This window comes from Bactrocera oleae, chromosome 6 (assembly GCF_042242935.1).
Source record: "Bactrocera oleae isolate idBacOlea1 chromosome 6, idBacOlea1, whole genome shotgun sequence".
Lineage (NCBI taxonomy): Eukaryota > Metazoa > Arthropoda > Insecta > Diptera > Tephritidae > Bactrocera > Bactrocera oleae.
Genome location: NC_091540.1, coordinates 61,248,152 through 61,275,342, shown reverse-complemented (window position 1 = coordinate 61,275,342; position 27,191 = coordinate 61,248,152). Strand labels below are relative to the sequence as shown.

The 27,191-nt window shown below is 32.5% G+C and overlaps 2 protein-coding genes across 9 annotated transcripts in view; one reads left to right on the top strand and one right to left on the bottom strand.

Annotated features, from left to right (window-relative positions):
• Positions 1 to 25,699, top strand: part of Shab (Shaker cognate b) — a 183,897-nt gene extending 158,198 nt beyond the window's left edge. For 3 of the 6 annotated variants that reach the window (XM_070112146.1, XM_070112147.1, XM_070112144.1), the window contains 5 exons: positions 9,297 to 9,410; positions 20,737 to 21,970; positions 22,057 to 22,250; positions 22,319 to 22,589; positions 24,883 to 25,699. In XM_070112146.1, coding sequence (XP_069968247.1) covers positions 9,297 to 9,410; positions 20,737 to 21,970; positions 22,057 to 22,250; positions 22,319 to 22,589; positions 24,883 to 25,067 — 1,998 coding nt within the window. In that variant the 3' untranslated portion in view covers positions 25,068 to 25,699. Of the gene's footprint in view, positions 1 to 9,296; positions 9,411 to 20,736; positions 21,971 to 22,056; positions 22,251 to 22,306; positions 22,590 to 24,882 lie in introns of all 6 variants that reach the window. The other 3 variants (XM_070112145.1, XM_070112142.1, XM_070112143.1) reach the window with 1 other exon arrangement.
• LOC106620305 (nuclear receptor corepressor 1) lies at positions 1,783 to 3,595 on the bottom strand. 3 transcript variants are annotated; one of them, XM_070112150.1, is made up of 4 exons: positions 3,496 to 3,595; positions 3,334 to 3,436; positions 3,067 to 3,270; positions 1,783 to 2,998 (listed from the first exon to the last, which is right to left on the bottom strand). In XM_070112150.1, exons 2-4 carry the CDS (start codon positions 3,359 to 3,361, stop codon positions 2,028 to 2,030), a joined length of 1,203 nt encoding a protein of 400 aa, XP_069968251.1. In that variant the 5' UTR covers positions 3,362 to 3,436; positions 3,496 to 3,595; the 3' UTR covers positions 1,783 to 2,027. The 3 variants fall into 3 exon arrangements, with proteins under 3 accessions (XP_069968251.1, XP_069968250.1, XP_069968249.1); XM_070112149.1 differs by having other exon boundaries at positions 3,334 to 3,432; positions 3,496 to 3,574; XM_070112148.1 differs by lacking the exon at positions 3,496 to 3,595 and having other exon boundaries at positions 3,334 to 3,483.
• Positions 25,700 to 27,191: the final 1,492 nt, after the last annotated feature.

Sequence of the window (27,191 nt, the reverse complement as noted above, 5' to 3'; positions counted from 1 at the left end):
ACATAACATAACATTTCTTAACCCATACCAGACCTTACGGGGAAAGAGTAAGGAGGTACAAAAAAGATTATCAAACATTTCACTTATTAATTTGCGTACTTAATTTTTATTCTTTCATATACCGTTTTTTAACAGTGAATGGGTTTTGATAAATTTGTCTTGACTCTTTAGTGGCTGCAGCATTCTTTTAGCTACATAAATGCTCATGTTCTTACGAAAATCGTGATTTGCAACAGCAAGAATGAAAACGCAGCTCTTTCATAATTATAAATTTCATTACACTCAAATTGCGCGTAAACTAATTAATTAAAAAAAAAAAAAAAAAACCTTTAGCATTTTCTATGTAAAGTTTTGCATTTGAAGTAATTTAAGAAGTAAATATTTTATTTATAAAGTTTTTGAACATAAATACTATCAAGCACTTTTGTCATTCTGACTAAATAAAAGAAAACAAATTATTTTAATCATAATAATTAATAAATAACTTATTCTTAACTTGAAAAATTAAATATAGTCCCAAACAAAGTAGAAAAAAAATATGGTGCTTCACCCTCATTATTACTAATAAATAAGAATTTACAACATAATATACAGGATCATCTCATTGGACTAAAAACTACTATCTTTAATTCTTTTCGATTTTCTTATTGATTTCTGTTCGTTTTTTGAAAAAAAAAAACACAACAATAACTTGCATGCTGCCTACTTTTAGGCTCAGTTTATTTTACATTTTTTTATTTCGCAAGAAATTAAAGGCCCTTGGCACTATATATAATATTTGAATAGGTATCACATCGCCTCAATAGCTCCCAGCAGAATTTCTGGAATTCAGCACTGGCACTATATATATTACCTTAGGTCACAGTGCAACCCTCAATTCATTTCTATTCTGTTCCTATCAGAGAAAATATTGTTATATGGCAAAATGGTCCATGTTCCATTAATCTATTTTGTTTAAATTCGAAGACATAAATTCAAAGACATAGTCATAAAGTAATCGGTATACATAAACTGATAAATAGAATATGGATTTCATACGAAGAATAACTACCTTCAGCGCATTCCAGTTGAAATTAAGTCCCTTAAGAGTTAAGAGAGATAAATAAGTTTAAATTCATTCTTTATTGGGAAAGTTATCGCAATAGTGTTTATAAGAGTTACAGATTTCCAATTTTTTTTTAGTAAAAAGCAACTAAAGCATACACCTCCGATGTGGCGGTTACCTCCTTATTCTACTCAAATTTTTGTTGGGGGAAAGGCTTTATGAAGTTTGGGAACGAAAGGAAATCTCCGAGGTCAAATCTGGAGAATACGGTGAATCCGGCAGCAGTTCGTAGCTTAAGTTGACTAGCCGAAAGTGATAACAGCTAAGGTGTAAACCGGTGCATTGTCATGTTGAAACATTACTTTTTTCTTCATCAAATGTGACCGTCTTTTCTGCAACTCGACGTCGAATATTCTCAATAAATCGACATAGCAGAGCACTGTAATCGTTTCGTTCGTCTCCGGGTAAACCAAGTAAATTACAAGAATCCCACGAAACGATGGCCATCGCATTTTTGGTCATCATTTTCCCTTCATAACTGCGGCACGGGTCGATAATTATACACTGTTGGACACCAAATAACAGCAAAGCTTTCCGAAATGTAACAATACATAACCAACTGCAGCCAGTTTCTAAGCAGATGTGTATCTTAATATCTTAAGCTGGTTCACATGGAAGTGTGTCACACAAAGAACAACAACAACGATAAAACAAAGATGCCAAAAGGTCCACCTATATATCATAAATAGTCATTTATTGTGGTTATTGAATGTGATTGGACATGTGAATTAAATAAAATAATCGAAAATACAAGAAACACTCTTCTTTTATGAAGTGAAGTGCACAAAACAACACAAATCGTTTCAGAAATACAGTTTAAAAAAATATACAGGCGTACATATAGATATGAGGGACTAAAGATATAATAGATAGATATCGATATATAGATATACATAGAGGGAGTAAAAGGCATATTTCAAACTTAATCGTAATCATAGTCAACATAAAGTGGCGCCGGCTCGGCTGGTGCCTGCTCTTGCATTGATAACACCGGCGGCACTGCTGTCGGTCGCTCCGCAGCTGCCAACGGTTGTTTTAACTTATCCAATAAGCTACCGATATCGAATTTCACGGTCGGCACAGAAATACCTTCCGCCGCCTGCAAACCGACCATTTGCGAGGAGAGCGCATCCACATCTTGACGCGCTGCAAAGAGCAGTTGATCGTGCGCGGCTAACTGTAGTTGCGCCGTTTGGGCGCGTATTGCCGCCGAAGCAACCTCCTGCTGGGCATTCTGCAACGCCGCTGTCACGCTGCGCACATGGTTAGCGGCCTCTTCCAACTGTTGTTGCGCCGAATTAGCGACGGCTTGTGCCTTCTTGATTTCAATGGCTTCGAGTTGGACGCGCGCCTGCGCCACATATAGATGTTGCACGAGTGAGTGCAGCGCGCGAGTTTTACCCTCCTGCTCTGTCAGAGAAACGGGTGGAAAAACCGCAGATGGCGGCATTAGTATGCCGTCATAGGAACCGTTACCAGCGCCACCAGCTAAACTCTTCACCGACATACATGTGGTCGCCTCTACTGGACGCATATATGGATAGGGCATGGCGCCTTGCTTTTGTGCTGAGTCTTCCTCCGGTATGCATGTTGTTGTCTCGACTTCTGGCGTACATGTCGTCGTATGCGTCGCATGAGTTGTCGTGGCTTGTGGAGCAACAGTGGTGGTTACTGCAGGTGGTGCTGATGTTGGTGGCGCTGATGTTGTTGGCGGTGGTAACGTTGTAGCCGTTTGAGATGTCATGGTTATACTTGGCTGTGCTGTTTGTGGCTTTTCGGTTGCGGGCATTTCATTTTTAGCCGATTGTCCCGGTATAATAGCTACACAGGTAGTTGCCACTACACCATGCGTGCTGGGCGTGTGTGCTTCTACATGTTTAGGCGGTTCGGTTTCTAAAATAGATATAAAACGTTGGTAAAATACAACAGTAATTGGTTCAACATTTCTTCTCTACACACACCACATTCTGTCGTCGTCTCCGCTGAGCGTGGAAACATAAGATAGTCCGATTCAGATTCGTTTGGTTGATAGTCGTCGTCGGCTAAATTGGCACTCTGCATATAGTCCATATCATCATCCATGTCGGGTTCCAAATAAAAATAATCGTCACTACGAAACGGTACTGGAGTTGTACTTGTAATGTGCAAAATCACCACCAGAAGTACTGCAATGAAGTCAAACGAAGAAATACCTTTCATATACCGAATTTCTAACTTAACAAACTCACCAGTCCATATGCAGCGCCTCAGTTGCATTGAAATGACATTTAGGGTTCTTTATTATTTTGTTTTCACTCGTATTCCGAATGCAATTTGTCAAAATTGGTCTGGCTAGAAATAAATAATAAATAAACAAATCTGACGTACATTAAATTTCTGTTTTCACTCACAAAATAACAATGACAAACTTTTACATTTTTCAAAAACTCCAATAACAAAAAAATATAATGATAATTTGAGTTTTGCTATGTTTCTGATTTTCACACACCGAATGAGAATGTGAGCAAGCAAATAAAATATGAATGTATAATATTATGTCTAATGTTAATTACAGAGTTATGTAGCTACAATATATTCTTACAGAGCTTAACCTTGAAATAGTGTAGTTGGAGTATTATTGCTATATATGTTTGAATACATTAGACGCTATCTACTCTCAGCCACTGCATCACCAACCACGTTCGCGTTTCTCCCTGTCTGACTCCCATCACATTTCGAACCCAAATTCTGAGTGAAATCCTAAATTATAGAAAACCAGAAAAAAAGTTAACTTCGGTTGCACCGCAGCTGGGTATTATAGCTACAAGTATATATACAAAATCAAAAGATTCGTTACAACAACTTGATTTCGATCGTTCAGTTTATATGTTAGCTGCATGCTATAGTTATCCAATCTGAACAATATATTCGAAGACTATTACGTTGTCTTAGAAAATAATTTATACTAAATTTCGTAAAAATATCTTGTCAAAAGAAAAAGTTTATCATACAAGCACTTGATTTCAATCGTTCAGTTTGTATGGCAGCTATATGCTATACTGGTCCAATATCGACCATTTCAAGAAATGAGCAGCTTCTTGGGGAGAAACCAACGTGTGCAAAATTTCACATCGATAACTCAGAAACTGAAGGACTAAATAACATATATACAGACAGGCAGGCAGACAGCTTCGACGTTTCCTTCTGGGTGTTACAAACATGGTGTTAAAGTTAATATGCCCTGTTCAAGGTATAAAAATCATGATCAAGCTACCTAGTTTATATAGATATCTCATTCTAACAAGAACTGAAACATACTTTTTAACATAATTTGAATATTTGCCCGCAAATAAATCTTATCAAAAGTCCAAAATTCTTAAATACTACTTATACCTCCATATATAGACAAATTACCACTAATATTGTTTTTATTGTGACATTAGTAATAACTGTATTTGACCAAGATTCTCAACAAAGTTATAACATATTATCTCACTCTGCTACACTAAAAGAGAAGTACGGAAAGCAAAATAAATATTTTCTCAATAGAGAGAAAATTTTAAGCACGGCAATATCCTCCAAAAAATCAACATCTCCCTTTTTGTCGACCACTAAATTCTGGCAACATTTCAATATGAATAACCTAGCTGTTGAGAGAGTTCTCAGGGCCTTAATGAATATCTTGAAACAATAAGCAAAAAGTTCGAGATTCAAACAGCTGAAAAAAATGAAAAATGCTACAAATTTCTAACACAAACAAGGTCAGAGGATGTATGCTCCAGACGAAAGCTACTATGGAATTATAACATCGGTTTTATCCTCTTCAAAATTGAATTATGTAAACGTAAGCGATAAGCCATAAATATAGTAATGCTCTGACTTAGGCGACCACCATTCTGCTGTAACTTTTTAAGGTCATATCTCAAGAAGGTGCAGGTTTTTGGTCATTGATATTTTTAAATTAAACCCGGGCAGATTTTTTGTACAGATTTTCAACAACGTGAGTAAATGTTACTTCACAGCCCAGCTCTTCGTTCAAGTTAAACTTGTCTGCTTTCTGAAACTAGTTTATGTATATTATCAATTTCTACCACAATTATCATGAAGTCAAATATCATTGTAGGCGTCGTAGGCTTTTTATTTTGAACTTTAGTATTTGCATATTTTACATGAGATTGTCACTCAATTTTAATTATTCTATTTAGTAACAACATTCAAATTCTGGTTTTTGTATTCAAATTGTTATTGTTGTCAATATTATATTAAAGCTATAGCCTCTGAAGATTTCACTTGATAAATCTGCATTAAATCTCGTCGAAGCATAAAGTTAATAATATAAAACACAAATTTAAGAAAATAAAGTTTCAACGAATATTAAATTTTATTTGGCATAAAAAGTAAGCGGCTAGTGGCTTTTAATATAAATGCTATTAATATAAAATTGTAAGCGCTTAAATAATGTAAACGGAAGCTTAAGAGATAAGTCTAAGTATTTCGCCGCACAGTCTTAAACTCGCACAAATTCTTGCACACGAATGAATGATTTTCACAAGCAATATATAGTACATATATATTAGGGTGTCGTTATTTTCCCTGAAGTTTCAGCTTTTGCCTCAAAAAAAAGTAGCCAACGTAAACTAGCTCTTTATTTTCAATTTAAACCGTGCCTTAACTATTTTACTTTTCCCAAATATTTAATATTTCTCTTCTACTAAGATCAAAAAATTTTATAAAAGAAATATATGGGATAAGCAAAATGATTCAGGCGGAGTCTAAATTAAAAATACAGGGATTTTTTACGTTGGATCCTTTTCTTTAAGGCAAAATGTGCAACTTTAGGCACTATTTATAAAAAAAAAAAACTTAGGAACACCCTAATATACATATGTTCATGCGTCCAATGTGTGCGCAATATAAAGCTTGAGAGCAAAGATGTAAAATTTTTCAAGCAAAAGTGCTGAGGAATTTGCTAACACACATGTACACAATTGCAATCGTGCAATGAAAATGTTGCACAAAGCAACAAATGAAACAATTGCGGATGCTGCGCCTTGGGTGATTTTCCGTGCCGCGTTCGTATATATAAATACCTACATAAGCACTTATAAGTATGTATATTATATGAGTTGCTAATCCGCAGTAGAGTTTCGGGATTCAGACTAGCAGAATTTCAAGAAACATAAGGACTAGTTCACATACAAAAACAAATAATAATTGTAAAAGTTTAAAATTTACAGAAGCGGAAGTGGAAGCGGAAGCCAACCTACAATAATCTTTTTAAGTTCATAGATACATCCTACCTTGATCAACACCTTTAGAAAAACCGACCTTAAATTAAACATTTAGTTAAAATCAAATTCTAACTATTCGGTTAAAAAAATAATATACATAACCCTCTAAAACTTTCATAAGGTCCCTCTTCGATCAATACCTTTATCTTGCAAAAAGACTCTTCAATCAACGCTTGAATCATTAAATCTTTTTGGCATCTAAATTTGGATTCTAAATTACAGTATTTTCTTTTTTAGTAAAACTAGTTCAAAATTCTTTTAGTCATATGTATATCCGATATATGTTTCACGCACTACTGGTCTATTTTCTCACTAATACAACCACTAAGTTGCAAGATTTTTGCCATTTCTGCTGCAAGTACTTGAATGTCAGCCTCCTTACGCGTCTGCATCAAAACATGTGACTACATACAAACATACATACTTGTATACTCGTATATAGTACATACACTCATACCTATGTATAGCATAGGCGTATAAATAATGGCTTAAAAAGCGAATGTGGAGAGCGCTTTAGACGTCTCAGTTTCGTGGCCTGCAATATGAACAAATTCCACTAACGGAAAAGATAAGCGGAAACTCGACTTAAATTAGACTTGTTGAAATAAATTGTTTGAGTTAGCGTTATTTATCGTTTCCTTTACTCTTCTTACGTTTCCTTGAAGATTAAGTCAAGAATTTTTATAATGCAAATTATTTTAACAAACTTGAAACTTAATCGCATGCTTTTTCATTTTCATATATAAAGCTGTCTTTAACTTATGACCTTTGAAAAGAGAATATTTGTTTGAAGAACTAGGATGAGACCTAGAACCATATCAGATGTAGCGTAAAATTCGGATACACCATATTGTCTTTAACCGTGTTATTTGAAATTACTAAAAGTGTGATATAGATTATATAACTATTATCTCCATAGACGTACAATTTACCATACAAACCATTTGACCAATATAAATCCACATTAATGCATAACGCCTGATATGTTAATAGTAGCATTGCTGGAAAAAAGTTAAATCAGAACGTATCTACTCCAAAAGAACACTTAAAAAGTCAGTTTAAACCTAATTATTATTACTTTGTAATGTATAATTGAAATATTAAGAGAGATATGAGACTGATCTTAGCATTAGTCTCTACATATGGGACCGTACTCATCCGAAAACCCAATATCGTTCAACTTAACTGCCATATGTGAATATCTATCCTTTGATTGTTAATATCTCTGTTTCTTTGCAGAAATATGTAGGGGTAATATATGAAGATTTTTTAAGGAATTTGAAGGAGAGGGTATAGTAAAATTTTGATTTCCTTTCAGTATAGGTCCCGAAGAATATGGTTGCTTTTTGAAACCCGATTGAGACAATTTGTTCATCGGCGTACAATTTTCAAACAAATTCTTCAAATCAGTGCACTATAGCATATAGTTGTCATACAAACTGATTGATTGAAATTTTTTTATTCGAGGTATCTTCACGAAATTTGGCATGGATAATTTCAACGATAGAATCTTAAGCAGCTATATAGCCATACAAACTGACCGATCAACATCAATTAAAAACCTTTTTAGGATCCTTCAAAATAATATTGGGGTTATTTTTATTATTTTCATCTGTTTTCTACGGAATTTAACAAACTACTTACAAATGATTGCTTCACATGACACAGAGCTCGATTCACCTGTAACCACTTTTTAGTATCAGCTCATTTTTTTTCATCAAAAAAACACACGAAATTATTTTCCAAATACTACAACATGTATCTGTAAAAATATTTTTGTAGGCTAGGTCTAACCATGAAACAATGCTAGTGTCACACTGTCATAGAAACTGTACGAACTTTTCAGCCTGCATATTTTTCTACGAACGGGTTTCGAAAAACAAAAAAATAACCAATTTTTTGCACTGAATTTTCCAGATTTCCAAATTTTAAGAAATTGCGTAGTTTTTCCTCATTATGAATACAAATTATTGTACACATATACATATATAATATAAACCTACACATGCATTTTAAAGTATATTTTAATACTCTTATAAAATATGCTAAATTTGCACACATATTATTTAATACAAGCAAATATATAATACTCACACAAAGCTACTATTTACCGTCAATTATAATATACAATATGTTAATTAACAATTTTCTTTAACTATTAATTATACCATAATATGTATGTATGTATTCGCACCGCTGCTTTAAATTAATATGTGTGTACTTTCTTAACATAACCCCTTCAAACGCTTCACTTCGCACACTTTAACGTACAAGCACTGTCACACTTTATTACTAATCACGTGTGTTCATGCACAGCCAGTAGTGTAAGTATGTATGCATATAATGACGCGTTGCCAGCACTCAGCCACTTTCTAGTCACCACTTGCCGTCGGTCTGCTAGTAAAAGCCGATTAAAATGCCAGAAATGTGATAACACCGCTTGCCGTACTAACACTTTTCTTATATACTTACTATATATTTACTTGTAAATATCTTTGCACGCAACACATCTCTCTCTCTCTCTCTCTAGCACAATTTTATGCATTTAAGTTCACTCTCTAAATATTTGAGCTGCTGCTTGGCATGCAAATAGCTGACTACTTTAGCGTTTCTGTTTTCTTCAACACTTGAGATTTGTAATTTTCCACTCTAACCCCAAATCCTATCACCCACAAATACAGCCTTAATCCCTTGCCACAACTAAAAAATCCATACCACATCCCAACATTCCACATCCAAAATCAAAAGAAAATAAATTTTGACTAGCCATCAACTATTATCCCATCACTTGTAACTGAGTCCAACTATTCCGACAAAATAACCTAAACAAAAAACAACAAACATAAAATATTAGCAAAAAACTATAATTAAGTGCAGTGAAAGAGAAAGACAAAAACAAATCGTTATTCACAATTTTATAGGAAGTGGCCGAGCTGCGACGTCAGGTGGCACTCGAGAATTTGCAAAACCAAAGAATGGATAATCTGGAGCAGGATGTACCTGTGGAATTTGAATGCTGTTTTTGCACAACGAAGGTATTTTCTTTTTATATACTTATTATTATTAAAAACATATTAAATTTAATTTGTAAATACACTCACAAACATAAGCTAATAGTCTAATTTGAAACAGAAGCTTAAGCTGTAGTAAAGCTGCAATGAAATTAATTGGTAATGCATGCTTGTTTATTAATAGTTTTTATTTCGTAATTTTTTAAAAAAGTAATCATTAGTCATTATTTTATTGTCAGTTATGCATTTGTGTTAAGCAATTTATATTCAGAGATTTCGCAGTTGTTTGCATCGTGTTTTACTGCTATTTTTTGTTTACTTATTAAAAAATCTGTTTGCACTATTTCAAAATTAAATCTACTATATTTTTCATATCATCACAAATACATGCTATGCACTATACTTGTATGTTGATCAAAAATATTAACCCTTAATGAGACGCTTGGGGTCAGCACTAATTTAATTTTTAGAGAGAATGTTATATTTATTTGTTTGTTTAAAAGAATACTCTAGCCTATTGATAAAAATATAAAAAATATAATAGTGAAAATATTACTATACGTTTTTTATTTATTTCAAGAGTACAAAAATTAAATATAAAAAACGAAATATTTTCTTAAAGTTATATATGCTTAAAGTAGCCTTCTCAACGCGTCCTCGTCGTGACGATTTCTACCCTTATAATTATCTTAAAAATCAAACAATAACAACAGAACTCCACTCAACCATAAAAGATTAATTTTTCACTGACTTTTTAACTTTTTTGTTTTTTTTTTTTAATATTACAAACCAAAAATTTTGTAGCTTTCATTGATTTTTATGGTAGAGAGACATTTAAAAAAATATTAATATTTCAAGTACATCGACTAACTACAGCTTGAGATACCAAAATAAAATAAACTTAGTGTCAGGAGAAACGATGCTAAAAACGATGCTAAACCGGTCTAAATAATTTAAACTTTTAAAATTCCTTTAGGGAGATATTTTTGTATATATAAATTATTGAAATATGAAAAAAATCGATATGTAAAATTTTTAGACTGGAATACCACCTTAACCAAAGTAAGGAACTTTAATAATTTTTATAAATATTTTACAGTTATACATATTTCATTATTATACGTACTTTTAACCTCATCGTTGTTCTCTTAAGACTCCATGCGTCAAATTAATGTTAACATATTTGAAAAACTTTGCAATTCATTAACTTTATTTAGAATTCTATACTGCCTAATTTTTAACACATTCCATAAATATTTCGACCATTATCGCACTAAAGCATAAAAATATACTCTTAGCTTTGGTTAGCAATCAGTTATTTTATATACATTTTAGACATTTGAAAAAAGTTTCATTTAGATTTTTTAACTTCAGAAATGAAATCGATTGTAGTTTGAATGAACTTTTTAGTGCTTTTAACAGTACTATATACATATATAGCTATTATTAACAATTTAATTTAATTTGTAAGCAACATAAAAACTTTAGAATTTTAAATTTCCACTTAGGAAGTAGAATATTCCTTTTATAACATATTTTTTTCATAATACAAATGTAAAAAAAGTTACCATATTTTTTTGTAAAAATAACTGCATCGATAGAAAAACATATACAGATTTCTTATATTAAAAAAAAAAATACTAAAGTCCAACTTTATAAAAATGTTTTTAAGAGAATTAAACAACAAATATTAAACCTAATAAAATTTAAATAAATTCAAAAATTATGCATTTTTTAAGCTTATCGATATTTGTGTTTTTTTTTAGTATAATAAATCAGACTACTTGAAGCTGCCAACCACATGTTTTCCAACCGTTATAATTAGTTATTAATGCTGCTAAATTTTTTTATTCCAAAATAATCATTTTGTGTCCGAAAATAAATTATGTATATTATTCATATAGATTTCGAAGAAGTTAATGCCACCTAGAAAATATGCAAAGCGCTCTATCAAAAAAACAGATTCAAAAATTTAACATTTTTAATAATTTAGCCAATAATTTTTTTATTTTCTTGTTAGAGTACACAACTATCTTGCTTCTAAAATTTTTATATTTTTATTTGGAGCTATAAACATTTCCATAGGTATTTACTTTGAGTATCGAACATACAATGTTACTCATACGCCCTGGACTATGTTTCTTTCATTTACTTCAATTTTATGATTGAAATTAAAATGGTTTAAACAAATGGAAGATGTTTTTGCTTATGCAAAATAAGTTTTGAAGATATTAAATACCCCGTCCGTCACACTATGCATATCCGATTCATTACGTTTACGCAAAGATTTGAGTCACTACTATTTATAATGTTAGATACTAAAGGAAAGTTATTCTAAATCCTGATAGTCATGTCTATGATTTTTGTAAGAATTTATTTCGGAATCTATAGAATTCTGCTGAGTTATGTAATTCTCCAGCGTAACCATTGTGATCGCAACATAATTTAGTATCTGATAGACATTATATTATTGAATGGCTTGGTGTGTTAGATACACTGCACAATCTGAGTGATAATTATTGGTTAAGAGTATGGACTTATTATAGCTAAATTTATTTTCAGTTGAGCAATAATAGTAATATTGCCGATCGAAAAACATGTGTTACATGATCGTATATTTTTCTAACTCAAACACAGAATAACTTCACCATCAAGCAAAATATTAAAATCGAAAATATTACAGTTTTTCCCAATTTGATACAAATTCAAACATTCTCCACTTGCTTGTTATGAATTACATACAATATTTTCAATAAAATAATTTTCTTGAACACAACAGTTTTTTTTGAAATTACGAAAGTTATGTTAGAAAGTTATGGTAAAAAATTCTTTGCCGAATTTCTCCTTGTAAAATTTGAATTTCTTGTTGATACATTGACCACTGTAAATATAAAAATTGTGTATATATATAGTACAACATAAAGGCATACCACTTATAAATATATATTTCCATCAATTAATTTCCTGTACAGTATTCGATGTAATGCTGCCTCGATTATTCGTAGTTGATTAATTCTTGAATATTTCTAAATATATACCTATGTAATTTGCAGACTATCGATACAAGCTTACCCCAAAATCTGCGCACATTTGTATTGAGCGATACACGTAAGGATCGTACACATGAATTTTGCATTGAATAAGTACTGGCTCGCAAGTAAAGCATAACAAAAGTCATAGTAACATGTTGGTAAAATTTTCCATGTAGTTAATATTTGGTTATTTAATTAAAAGTATTGTGTGAAAATCACATATATGTATGTATGTACATAGATATTTAATAAAAAAAAAATTTCGAAAATGTTTTAAAATAAATTTGATTGTAAACTTGCAGAACCGCGTTTGTGTATTTCACGGCCGAGGATACACGATGCAAAGATTAGCGAGGCCACCGCCTTCGCCAAAGAATTTTTACGCACTCAAGCGTATGATTGAAACAGGCGAGGTCAATCTCTACTACATTTAGGCGAAGTTATGGTAAAATGCAATAATTGTTGATTTTTGAACAAAAAAGTTTTCGCAATTGTAGAGTTTAACTTTTTATTTACATCATTTTTATTTTTGTGTACAAGTATAGTTTCTTGCAGAGTAGATACATATTTGGTAGTAAACTCGAATTCTGTAAGTGTTGCTTTTTGTACTCGCGGGATTTTGAGAAGTAAACCTGTAATATATTGAAGAGCATTGTAAGAAAGTTTTGATAACTAGTGGTTTAATGAAGCCCTTTTTCTTTATTAATTTTTGGTATATTGTACACAAATCAAAATAATTTTTGTACAAAAGGTTTTATGGAATATATATTATGGCCCTTACCTAAATAACAATCTAAAACAGGTAAATAGTTACAAAAAAAGATGGTTCTGGTCATTAAATAAATTACACACACAAAAACTTGCTACTCTTACTCATACCAACCTTATTCTACCAATTACTCATGAACTAGTCCCCCACTCAGGGTATTCGCCAGCTTTAGCCAACCAGATTGATCCAGCTACCACAGCGGATCGGCTTTTAAGCTGTCAAAGTGAGATCCTTCCTGGGATCGACCCCCTAACCTAACCTAACCTACCTACCCACGACTATTTACGTTCTCACAGACTCAAAAAAATGCTTGCTGGGAAATTATTTCATTCAATTAAGGAGGTCGATATGGAAAAATTTATCTATGTTGAAGACTTCGAAAATGCACTATCGAACTAGTATCGAAATTTAGAAAGATCCAATGCATTACCCAAGATAGAGAATATGTCGAAGTATGAAGTTGTATTTTCATTCAAAAAATGTTCTGTCATTGTTAAACCCCTGATTTTTCAGTCCAAATAGTATTTCTTTAATCTTAAAACTTATTCTCTCGGTCCAACTTTCGACCACATTTTCCAGTATTACCGACAATATATCCACAGTAACACAGTGACTATTTGTTTTCCAGTGTTCCATCGAAGTCGGTGCACCTCCTTAGATAATTAGATATAACTCTGTCCTCAATATGCTATTCAAATGGAGTGATCAAAATTTCACACCTGCTTCCACAGTTATCCTTCTAGGAAGTTCTAGGCCTCTAAAAAAATATCCGTTATTTGATAGTTATTCATCCGGTTTCAACAAATATATTACAAAAAGGACTTGTATGCATTTATTTTTATTTAGTCATGACTCTGTGCAGTTTTTTTAAAATCTGAACTTTTATTTAAGAAAAACATGTAGAATAGTATTACTCAAAATATTGCCAAACTGAAGCTATAAGAGTTTTTCAACCTTCTGACAAATTGTGGATTCCATTTCAAACGAACTGTGCCGACTTGGTGACCAAAAAAGTATCAAGCCAATTTTTGTTACCCTGTTCTGATGTAAAACGTATTCTTGGGAGAGGATTCTGCGTCCACCGCAACAAATGAGAATCAGAAGGGGCACGATCTGCACTATAAGGTTAATGAGACAAAACTTCCCAGCGACGGTTTTCCAAATCGCTTTTAAACGGCCTTATAACAAGAGGTCGAGCATTGTCATGATGTAAAATTTTTACTTCGTGACTAGTCAGCGAAAATCGCTCGTTTCAATTTGATGAGTTGTTGTCAGCAGCGTTACTCAATAATGGTTTCAACCGGTTTTAGAACCTCATGATACCCTTGTGATGCCACCAAATACAGAGCATTACCTCGGTGTCTTGGATTTTCGGCTTTGCGGTTAATTTGGCTTAATTGGCCAGGTTTCTCATATGATTTTTTGCATTTAAAGTTGTCGTAATGGATCCATATTTCATCGCCAGTCACAATCCGTTGCAAAAACGCCTTCCTTTAGTAGTGTTCAAACAGCTGTTCTGATATGCAAAATCGTGTTTCAACGTCTCTTGGCTTCAATTCATATAGTACCCAATTTTCCTGCTTTGGAATGTATTCGGCTGCTTTTCAAGGTTTTGAAATGGCTGCTTGAGGATCACACAAAGATTCTGTGAGCTTGTGTTTGGCAACAATCTTAGCAAACCCCACGAATATAGTTATAGACCCAATACTATTACTCGATTTCGAAATCAATTCGTTATTGTTTATATAGGGTATTACGAAAACATGTACATATGTATATTTATGAAAATGCATCGCTCTCGAGCGCCTCCTGAAAAGAATCACTACATAATTTAATAATACGTTTACGGATGTGTACATTATTCCATCTTCATCTCTTGATATTTTTTTAAAGTTTTTTTTTTTTTTGTTTTGCATATCATTCTTCCAAACACGCATCTTTTGTAGCTTCTATATACAAATATCTTTTTTCTGTTCGAAGCCATTTTCTCATTCATGACTCACGCAATATGTGCCCATCTCTCATATATGATATAAAAGCATATGTTTTTTTGTTTTTGTGTTTTTGTTTTTTATTTTTAATTTGCTTGAAAATTTATTAAAAAAAAAAAAATAAACAGTTGTTTGTTCTATTCGTAATATAAATAATCGGTTTGATTTTCTACATTATTTCAGTGATTATTTAAATTTTAATTTTTTATTTTTTTATTTAAAGGGCTATCCACGATGTCAAGGCGAATGTATTCCATTACGTGCGAATAGCGTTTAAAATTTCACATACAATAAATAATCATACACAGTCAATAATCAAAAAAAAAAAAAAATTAAAATTGCATACAAGTATATTTACTTAAAAGCACCCAGACTAAGAGAAACAATTAAGTACAGTTAAATGGCCTTGAGAATTTTTCAAATAAACTGAACTCATACTCGATTTGTGTTTTTATGAAACACACATGCATACACATATACATACATATAAATATATATTATATAATCGCAGCGCATTTTTAATGTTTGTATGTATGTTGCATCCAGCGACAATTACTAAGAAAGAAAAAAAATTGACAACGAAAAATTTAAAAATTGAAAAATATAATCGAAAACTTTGAAAGCAAAATATTTGTATGATTGAACTTGAGGGCGTACCACACGATATAAATACAACCTAAAAGACATAGAAAACATTAAGAATTTGTTGTTAATGAAAAATTGTGAAAATTTGTGTGACAAAAATTACAGCTAATTACTAACGAGTGAAATATGTTAAAGAATTAAAAACGCTTTAAAGAATAAGTTAATTTAGTTAAACCAAATGGAAATTAATTAATTCATAATTTTTATATTATTTAGTGTTAAATGTAGCCTTTACATGCATACAGTATCGGGTAAAATATTTGCAGCTCATGGTTTTGTTGCCGCTTTTAAGTATTAAATATAAAAAAAAATATGATTTTTTGAATTATGTAAAAAAACAACAAATTGAAAACCAACCTCCGACTCTATATATAGAGTATATATTTTTTCGCAGTAAACTTGTTAGTGTTATCCATAAAAATAAACTACAACTGAACTAACTGTATAATTCCATTAATTTACCATGGCGATCCTATATTAAAGCAAACTCAATATGACATGCATTTGGTCAATAAATGGAAATAAATATCAATTAGTTGCCGCCCATGACTCATAATACTCTTTCTTTTTCATGAAATAAAATATCGTTCTTCAATTATATAGGAAAAAAAATGTTCAAAATGTACCATCTGACCAAATATGACCTGGCTGACAAAAAAAAAAAAAAATTTACGTATTTTAATACATGTCTTTATTATGGAGCCTTCAAAATAGACTACTTTTGAGCCAATGCATTTTAAGTGCTTCGGCTGGGATGACCTACAGGGCATTCAGAAATTAGTAAAAAATGACAGGATGCCAAATCAGTCGAATACTCTCTCGAGCTGCTCGAACTAGGCGGCTACCCTTTAAATGGCTGTAACTCAAAAACTATTTGAGATATCGATTTGAAATTTCAGTATGTTTTTTTTAAAGGTATAAATAAAGGTATCGACATAAGATCAATCGATTTTATTTAATTCCACACTAGGTATGCCCCTTAAAAACTGCACTTCCTCAATATTTTTCTAAAAAGTTGTATAATTTTCAATACAAATTATAAATTTCTTTACAATAGATATATATTTTCCGATACAAAATAGTTGTATGTATGCATGTATATTATAAAAATAATATTAATGCGAAGATGTGTCCAAAATATCATAACGGTATTTGGTAGTCTCGCTTAGCATAGAAGTTTAAAATAACAAACAACTCAACACGCTTGAAAGTATAATTTTTAAGTAACTGCAATTTATTTATTTTAATACTTTAATTGAATTGTAAATTAATATAAATTAAATATAATCAATACATGATATAATGAAAAAAATTATATATATTTTTTGTCAATTTACTTTTGAATAAAAATTATGTTTAACATGCAACTCCTGCACTGAAACAATATAAAATGGAATTTCTGTTTAAAATTTATTTATTTTTATTTCATATTTTTTTCGAATATTACAAACGTCTGTAGCATTGTTATATGATTTTTCACTTAGCATTTATTTTCGTTTCTGTTACCAGTTTGAGTTCCAATTTTTAGATTTTAGCATTGCAAAAATAGTTGTTTTTAATGAATAGTAGTTGTAGTGGTACTGGTAGTTATAATAGTTTTTTCATCATTAAAAAATTCTACTAAACCCAATTGGATGCCATGGAAAATTTTCTAATTAATACATAAACAAAAACAAACATCAAACGATTTTACACATAAGCCAACTCAAAATTGATCACTGTTGAACGCACACCAATCCAATTAAATACAAAATCCCATTTATAAAGTGGTAAGTATTACAGACTACTAAATGAATATTTTCTTTAGTTTATACATCTTCGCGTTTTTTTACAATATAAATATTTTTTTTTGTGCTAATATATATTTTCTGGTTATTTTTTGAAAATTTTTTAAATAAAAATTAATGAAATATCTTTTTTATGTTTATTTAATTTTAAATGTGCCATTAAATGTCTAAATAAATATAAATTTATAATTTATACAGATAAATATAAAAGGGTAGTTTAATCGAAGTCTAATACCCTCTAAAAATCATACAAAATAATCAAACCTTTGCTCAACTATTTTAGAATTAATGAAGCAAATCGGGGGCTCTGGTAGTAATTCAAAGATGCTATTTTTATTAGTTTCTTCTTATTGTGGTAAAATGTCAAAGATGCAATATTTTTTAGCATCTTTATGTGAAGAGATTTTATTAAAAAATCAATCTGAACATTTCATTATGTCAATTTGTTTTTCCTGTTCTCAGTTTTAAAGTAAATTTTAAGAGGAACTAGTCTGCTTATACCATGACTGATGTAATATGGCATCAGAATATTTGCGTCAAGTATACCTTGGTGTTCCTACGGCGAACCAGATGAATTGACCAGAAGATATATGAGAATCTTCGTATTCAATACTTAATAGTTTTAGGAATTACAACGCTTGTTTAGCTATCCCAGTGGAATCGCAAAGATCGGCTTTTTAACGTAATTTAATATAATAGGAATAGAGAGGCAAATCGAGCAAATAAAACTGCTGGCTGAATACTTTTTTTGCATTTCGCTAGGAAAGATCTCAATTCAACCAAAGCAAAAAGTAAAATGTGACGGCGCATTATCGTGGTAAAAGCTCCAGTTTTTTTTTTCTTTCTAATCTACGTTGCATCTCTTTTTCGACCTCTACTTGATGTCGTTTTTACAAAAAATCAAATATTTTTATTTAAGTATGAGTCTAGCATTGACACTCTTCATACCCAAAACATTAACGAAAATGTATTGAGTCGATCCATAAGAGATGTTGAGATCCTCTAATATCTCATTGATCCCAACTCGAAGATTTTCAAACACTGTTTTTTTTTTAACTTTGTCATTGTTATCGTCATAACAGAGGTAGAAGGACGGATGACTCGCATAAGGCAAATTTTCGATGACTTCAGGACCTTCACTAAAAGCTATGTGTCAGTCAAATATTTATGTTTGTGATAAAATAGATGTCCTAAACCACTTATAAAAATTTTTCAACGATTCCGTAGCCTTGATTTTACTGGAAACACAAAATTTTCGTTTGCATGGTAAAAATTGTCACACAAACTTGTAGGGTCGTAAACAAATTAGACCAAAGTGAATAATTTTTGAAAAAAAAAATCATAGTGGGATGAAACCCATCGGAAACGAAACATAAAATAACAAATACTAAGTGAAAATAATTTAGCGGCGAACTGAGGTCGGGAAAAGGAAGAGAATGGGCGTGGTTGAATTTTAAAGGGCTAATGGTTGAACTCGATTTCCGGCAAAACTAAGTTTTCTATAAAAAAAATATAAGTTATAAGGCAATGTTGTAGGTAATGAAAAGGTCTATAATATTTGTATATAAACTTTTTTTACATAACCTCAAAACTTTCGTGAAAAATTGAATAACGAAGTTTTTGAGTTTCTAATTTTTATCTTGTACAAATTATTTTTCTTTCACGAGTATTGGTGGAAACTTACTCTCGTTCATCCCAAACACATTGTATTTTTTTATTTTAAATTATTTATTTTTTCTAATTATGTTGGCGTAATATTGATGTAATATTTTACTAATCGAGAAAAACATTTTATTCCGATTCGGTTCGATTGATCGGATAGTATTTTCCCCACACTCCGTTTTTAAGTAAATTTTACTTGAGATTATACCCCACATAAATATTTGAGATTCCGGTGCAGGCAAACGTAACTGAGATCCTAATCTGTCAAATAATACGAGTGGGCGAAAATATTTTTTTGGTATTTCGCTAATCAGGAAAGTTTCGAAACTAATCTCGAATCGCCGCAATTGAAATATATAAAGCTGATCCACACCTTCAGTTTTCCATTATGGCGATGTTACAAAGTAAAGATTGAACGACACACTTGTGAGAAATATTCTGCGATATCACATTACTTTCTAGTAAGCTTCTCGAAACCCCTTCCTTATAGAAAATATTATTCAACATTTCACGAACTATAAACAAATGTAAACGTATTAGTATTCACTCAAACTTGAAACATGGTAGTCTGATAATTTTTTTTTGTGGCACTAGTACCAGAGATAGGTATATTAAAAGATACCGATAAACTATGTTAAATATGGTATAAAGTAGGGATGCCTGGCAATATTCTTATATTTCATCGGTAAGTTGGGAAGCAAATTGCTTCCACTGAAGAAAATAGAATTAATTCATATAGGTTAGATAACCTATTGGTATGCCCAAAAGTCTACTTTGGACATACTAAATCATACAATGCTTGATTTGGCAGCTCTATTTAAATGGTGACCGCCATTTATATAAAGAAGACATATTTACTATGCAACAAAACCTTTAAAAATTAAAAATATCGATCTCAGCGCCAACTCTCTGCCTAATAATTTTATCTAATTATACTATCTTATAATAATTTTCGAAGAAGACATCTAATTTGAACATAATTAATATTCAGTTTAATATATGTTTTTACTTTTTATTTGTTCAAAATATTTTCTTAAGCATTTTTCGTCAATTTAAGCAATCAATTTTGGTTATTAAAAAAATATATTAGCGTAAATGCAAATTAATGTTTTCTTGAATTAAAAGTGAGCAACGCTGACACACACAACACTATTCACGTTCCCCAAGCACTAACATCAAATCAGCAATTCACTAATGGCGCACTAACACACGCACAGCATCTGAACATGAAAAAGTTTTCTAACCTGCATATGTAAATAGATTTGCAGCAATTATGCAGCACACACAAAACATCCACCCACAAGCGCATGCCACATGCCACCATCAACAAGTTGTTGACGTTGTTGTCCAGCAACGCTTCGACACATATTTACATACCTGCATATGTAGCGCCATTGTATCGAATGTGTCAAATTAACTCAACATTTCTCTTGCTTTCTTTGTCAAATTTATTTGCCATTGCAGGATTTCAAGGAGTTCACCGATGCCGAAGGTGTAATTTCGCTTCCAACGTCGGACTTCCACAAGCCCGTTTGCCTGGAGATGCGTATGGCCGCCAATCAGGCGAATCGACATCTGCGCGCCAATCAATACGGTTTGCTGGCCCCACCTACGCACATGTCCGGTCAATTGCAACCCACGTCACAGCCACAGCTGGCCGGCGCAATTGCAGTCACGACTGGCGACACGCATGCCGAAGTCATCTTCTCAATTGGCGGTGGTGGTGGTGGCGGCGTTCTGCGTACACCACACCATCTGCCCCACCACACTGCCACTGGCCTTGCGCCAATTGCATCGCAATCATCATCCACCTCGTCGTCGTATGGCACCACTACGTCCACAACAATTGCGCTGCCACTGGACACACCATTTCGTTACCCACCTTTCATCACCAGTTATAGCAATAATAATTTCAATTATAACTATAATAATAACTTCAATACAACATCGGTGGGTGCGTGTCCGGGTCTATCAATGGCCACCGGTAATGTTGCGCTGACATTGGGTAGCAATTTGAATAACAATTTCAATGTCAATATAAACAATAATAACAATGCCGATTTGGCGAGCGTCGATAGTTCGGACACGTATGCCAGCTGCCAAACACATCCATTTCATTCACAAGGTGATCTCACTGCCGATTTGGTCGACGAAGCGTGCGCGCTAGACATTGACATGGATAATTTGTATATAAATCCATTGGAGAAGGATACAACAACCTCGACTAGTGGGCCTGGTACAACTGGCTACATCGTTGGACTGCCACCGACCGGTGCTACCGGTTTCACAGCGTTAGGGCTGGCGCGTTCGCAGGTGAAGAAGAGCGCATCTGGTGATACGGCACTGCGTAATTTGGCCGCTGGTCTGAGTCCCATGGATGAGATATATCAAAATTTCGAAGTGCAAGAGCGCGGTAGTCGTGTCAGTCTCAATGAAAATCCAGTGCCAAAACATCGTAAGACGCGTTTCCAAAGCTTCACTTCGATGCCAAGTGGCGCCGGCGCAACGAATAAGCCGCGTGCGCGCTTCGAAGAGGTCAAGATCATACAGGACGGTGTGAGCGGTAGCCACGAGAGTAGTCCAGCCAGCAGCGGGAGCAAAAAGAAACGTTCCTCTTTTATGCCCGGTAAAAGTTTAGCCACTGCCACCAAGCTGATCAATCAGCATCTGTTCGGTATACAGAATGTTGGACAAAAAGGTATGAAAGAGAGCATAAATTTTAATTTTAAAATTTTCCTACAATGTATTGCCTAATTACAATACTTTTTTACACAATCATTGCAGCGAAATTCGAAAGTAAACATTCCTCCTCGATAGATTCTATCGATGCCTCACCAAATCTCGAACAACATCGTCGCTCCAAATCGATACTCAAAAACAAGTCGGATATTTCACGCGTACTTGCCGACCCGGAGAGTGAGCGTCTACTTGCCGACAATATGTCGGGTTCGGGTGTTTCCGACAATGGCACCGTCATGGTATTTATAAAAATTACTAACCGCATATCACCACGATACAACTAATCGAAATTCAGTTTTGCTTACAGGGCGAATCTGGCAGCGATTACTCACCGAATAAATTACCTCACTCAATTTTAGCCAAGTCTATTTCCCCACCACCATTACGTCATCGCATGTTGATACAGCAACGCTCCGGTCCGGCCTCTCTTGTGTCACGTCCAACTAAATTTCAAACACCACGCTATCCCGAGGAGCAAGCTCTACGTCAAGTCAAACCGATGTTGGCCCGTTCTTCGGCCACATCGCATATGTCCGGCGATAGTCGATACGATTCGACAAATAGAGATAGCAGTTTAGGTAAATAAATATTCGAAGTTTACCAATACGAACACTGGTAAAGTTACTACGCAAAATTTACCGTTATTTGTGTTCATTAACCAAAAAAATAAATCACATCTGTGTATTTACTTATTACCATTAATCAGTCATTTTCGAAGCCGCATTATAAATCCTTATAAAACTCATCAATATACATTCGTCATGTTGAGTCTCCATTGTGCACAAGGGAAAACACCGCATGTCTCCATTGTTAGCCGCAATCGAATTCCGAATTCCGAATTCAAGTCGTCCTTCGGTATGAAAATTCAAAACTCCTACCGCTTTTATACAACGCTAGAATAAAAGTTGTTGTTTTTTTATTTTTTTTTGCAAATCACTTCAATACTCTAAGCTTCAGTACGATTTGACGCTTAAAAAAGTACTAGTATAGTTTGTTTCAAATTCATAAGCACCAATTGGCACTTAAAGCTTAAAAGCACGAAAAGCATTTTTTTTTGTTGAATTTTTATATTATATGTAACGAAAATATAGTATATATTCTTAAAATAAATAACAAATTGGTCAGACAAATATTAACCTTAAATTTTAATATAGAAGGATTTTCAAAAAAAAAGAAGTGGTATGAAAAGTTTTATGTTCAACGCTAAAAAAAAATATATAAAATTAATTTGTTGCTAGATATTATTTATATTCCCTAATCTAATATCATATCAATCACTTATGAATAAGCAGATCCACAGAGCTCTCCAGATTAGCTCTTAAAACACTCGAGACTTTAATTAAAACCATTGCATACTAGTAAAAAGTTTATTATTATCACAATAATTATTAATAATCACAAAGATATTTCGCCTCTTCGAGCTCTGATCTACACTTAATCTTGGTGGTATTGCTAACTCTCTAACACTGAGATTCAAAAGTATCATACTCATACTACCAAAGAATAAGAATTTTCATTATAATAAAAAAGCAGCAGGCTTATCTAAAAGATCTTTTACGAGTTTACGCAGTTGAATCAAAAGTTTACAGTACATAACATACGTAGAAGGTCTGGGATATAAGGCGGTTCAGGCCAAACTTCCCGGCAGCTGTTTTTCTCTTAGTTTCTAACTTGTCCTGCAACATGAGGCCAAGCGTGTAATGATGAAAAATTATTTGCTCATGTTTAGTTGCAAGTTGCGTGAGTTTTTCGGCAATCGCTTGCTGTAATTTAATGAGTTGTCGTCGGTAGCATTCCCCATTCGGTTTTAGAAGCTCTTAATACAACACATCCTTCTGATCCCTCCAAATACTGTGCATTACCTTGGCGTCATAATTTTTCGGCTCCGTTGATATGGCTTGTTGGACAGATTTCTCATATGATTTTTTGCATTTAGAGTTGTCGTAATGTATCCATATTTCATCGCCAATCACAATCCGATGCGAAAACGACTTATTCTTTTAGCGTTCAAGCAGCATTTCTGACATGCAAAATCGACCTTTAACTTCTCTGGTCTTAAATTCATATGGTACACGATTTCTTTGCTTTGAACGTATCGGGCTACTTTTAAACGTTATGCTTAAGTGACTCCCAAAGAATTTGAGGTGTTCGTGTGTTGTACAATAATCTTCATGAAGTAATGCTTCCGGTTCCTTATCTTCATGTTACAAGCCAAAATTAACATTAAATCGTGCAAACCAAAAGTGGTGGCATGTTTCACCACAAACTTCCACCAGAATAAGAATGACTCATCGCACAAACACTTTCTCAGACACAAAATTCGACATATTTGAGTAAAAAAAATGTTGTTTGCCCTTCAAATGAATGACATAGGTATACTGACAACGCGTGTTAGAAATATTGGAACAATGGAAAAATAAACAAGTTACGCCATGTCTTGGAAAACTGCATGAATATAGTTATAACCCCAATATATTACCTAAATGTTTCTTGAATGGGTCATTCTAGAATAATGTAAAATATTAAACCTATGAGGGGTGTTCAATCTATCAGAGACTCCAGCTTACCTTCGACTTCAGTTCCTACAATATAATCGACCGAAGAGACTTGAGGTTAAGGTTGCAAAGAGTAGAATAAGTAATTTAAAAGAGTTCAGCAAATTTCAGATATTTTTCAGAAAAACGTAATTATCTACTTATCACATTTGTTTGATCCACTTGTACACTAATGTACCGTTTTGTAAAAGTATTCGCAGAAACATTATAGTTACAAGCATTTATATATATATATATATATATATATATATATATCAAAAGAATTTATGAAATAGGAGTTAAATAATATTTTTATGATTTACTCGCCACACTGCAGACTCGGAGACCACTTTCACATCCAATGTGAATATACGCAGCGATACCGGTGATGGCGGTGCGACAGTAAGCAACGGCGAAGCAGGCGGTTCCAGCGATGAAAATCGTTCGCTACTACAACGTGGCAACTCCGACGAGCAAAATGAGCGAGATGACGGTGCTGGCGATGATGCTGGCGCCACGTAGCAATTACTGAAAAAGCCAAAGAGCGAATAATAACGCCTACTTTCCGCTCCCTCCGACAGTGACAGTGATAGTGAATAAAACGCTTAGTAGCCAGCGATTAAGCATGCAAAACAAAAACAAAATACAACAAAGTTAAACTTATATTACATTTTATATTATAATTAAAATTCATATACATACATACATATATATATAAACATACAAACATTTACTTATACATACATACATACATATGTAGATATGTATGTTAAGAGTAATGTTTGGAACGGCATGTGAAATGAAAAGCAATGAACTCTAACTAACATTTAAGTGGAGTTAAAGTTATTTAAATCGTACATACACACTTACATACATTAAACTAAAAAGATGCACCTACAAAGTGGCACAATGCTGTACATAAAAATGCAAAAGTCAAAATCCAAAATATATATTGTATTAACTAATAGTAGCAGCATTCAGTGAGTGAGCTTCGAAGCTGTTGAATATTTAATGCATTAATATTTCAATTTATTTTACATGCATACATACAAACATTTAGCGCATGCATAAAATTCCCTTGGTCGACTCACAAAAAGGATTAAAATTCAAAAAATAAAATTTTCAAATATATAACTCCATTTTTATACAATAACTTCAGAATAGAACAATATTTACCAAAAATCGCTTTTTACCTGCATACATACATATAAATATATATATATTCTCATATTCGAAATTCATATACAACATACATACATACATGCTATGTGTACATATATAATCATAGCGCAAATGCATATTTATGTATATAAATTCACTAATATACACGCATACATACCATATTTACATAGATTAACAATCAAAAGTGCTTAAATAATTTTTGATCGAGATTTTGAAAAAAGAAACGAAATCTGAATAAAATTTCCAGCCTCATGCACATTTGTACAATTATGACACACACACATACACACTTTAGCTCACTAAAGCCGTGTTAAATGCAATCTTTAAGGGAATAGTAACGCAAACAATCCAAATACATTCGCGAGCATAGAAAATGCAGTCATTTACTATTTTTCAATTTTTTATATGTATGCATTTTAGGGTGGGTTAAAAAGAAGAGTAAATTATTTTTTTCACTTTATGCCCTGAAAAATGAGTTAGTAGACATCTAAATAAAAATTCTTATATACATAATATTATTGAGAAAGTCTGACGCTTTTCAGTTTCCTATTTTCTCCGTATTGTTTGAAAGAAATATGCATGTCTATTTACATACTTTCTGAGAATTTTTTGAAGTTTGGAGATTGAAGAATTTTTCGCAGTATAAAGTGAAAAAACTCGTTTTTCCTATTAGGGAAATACATACATAAAGTATGCACCATTTACTGGTCTATAAAATTATAATAATATTATAAGCATTTTTATCTTCTTTATTGTTGGATGTCTTTAAATTTTTATAATATTTTCAATTTTATTTGAATTTGGTTAACACCATATATAATATAATATATGTATAGTATATATATATCTTAAAACGATTAAGAATTCAATTATCTGAATTATTCATCAATTAAAATTATTTGAAAACTGTTTTGGGTCTCCAAGTCTTTATAAGAGACTAATAGTTAGTATAGGAACCAATTTGCATACGTTAGAAAGAGTTCTCGCATCGGAAAATGAAGCAAACAACCAAAAATTTCGATTACGACTAAAATTGCTAACAACTCATCGTTTTTGAGGAGAGAATTTTGCATGAAAAAGATGTGCGTTTTTCGAAATTCGTTAAAATTTATTCAGAATCGTGCTAAGATTTCCGAAGTTATATAAACTGTTGCGAAAATAAATTTTAGAGTTAAAAATGTTTGTTTCTTTAAAAAACTTGTATTTCTAAGAAGTTTTTATTGTTCCTAAATTGAACGCAAATGTGTAAGAACCGAACTCTTATGCCTTGGCCAGTCTATCTGTACAATTCTGTGTCAACAGATGTGAAGGAGATAATTCTGCATTTGATAATTAATCTGTGAAAAAACGATCTCTGCTAACTCCATTAACATTTTTTGTATTTTCATATCATTTTTCCTAAATCCAAATTAGTTATAAACTTTAGGCTTAGCTAGCACTTCCTTTTGTTTAGACTCTCTTCTA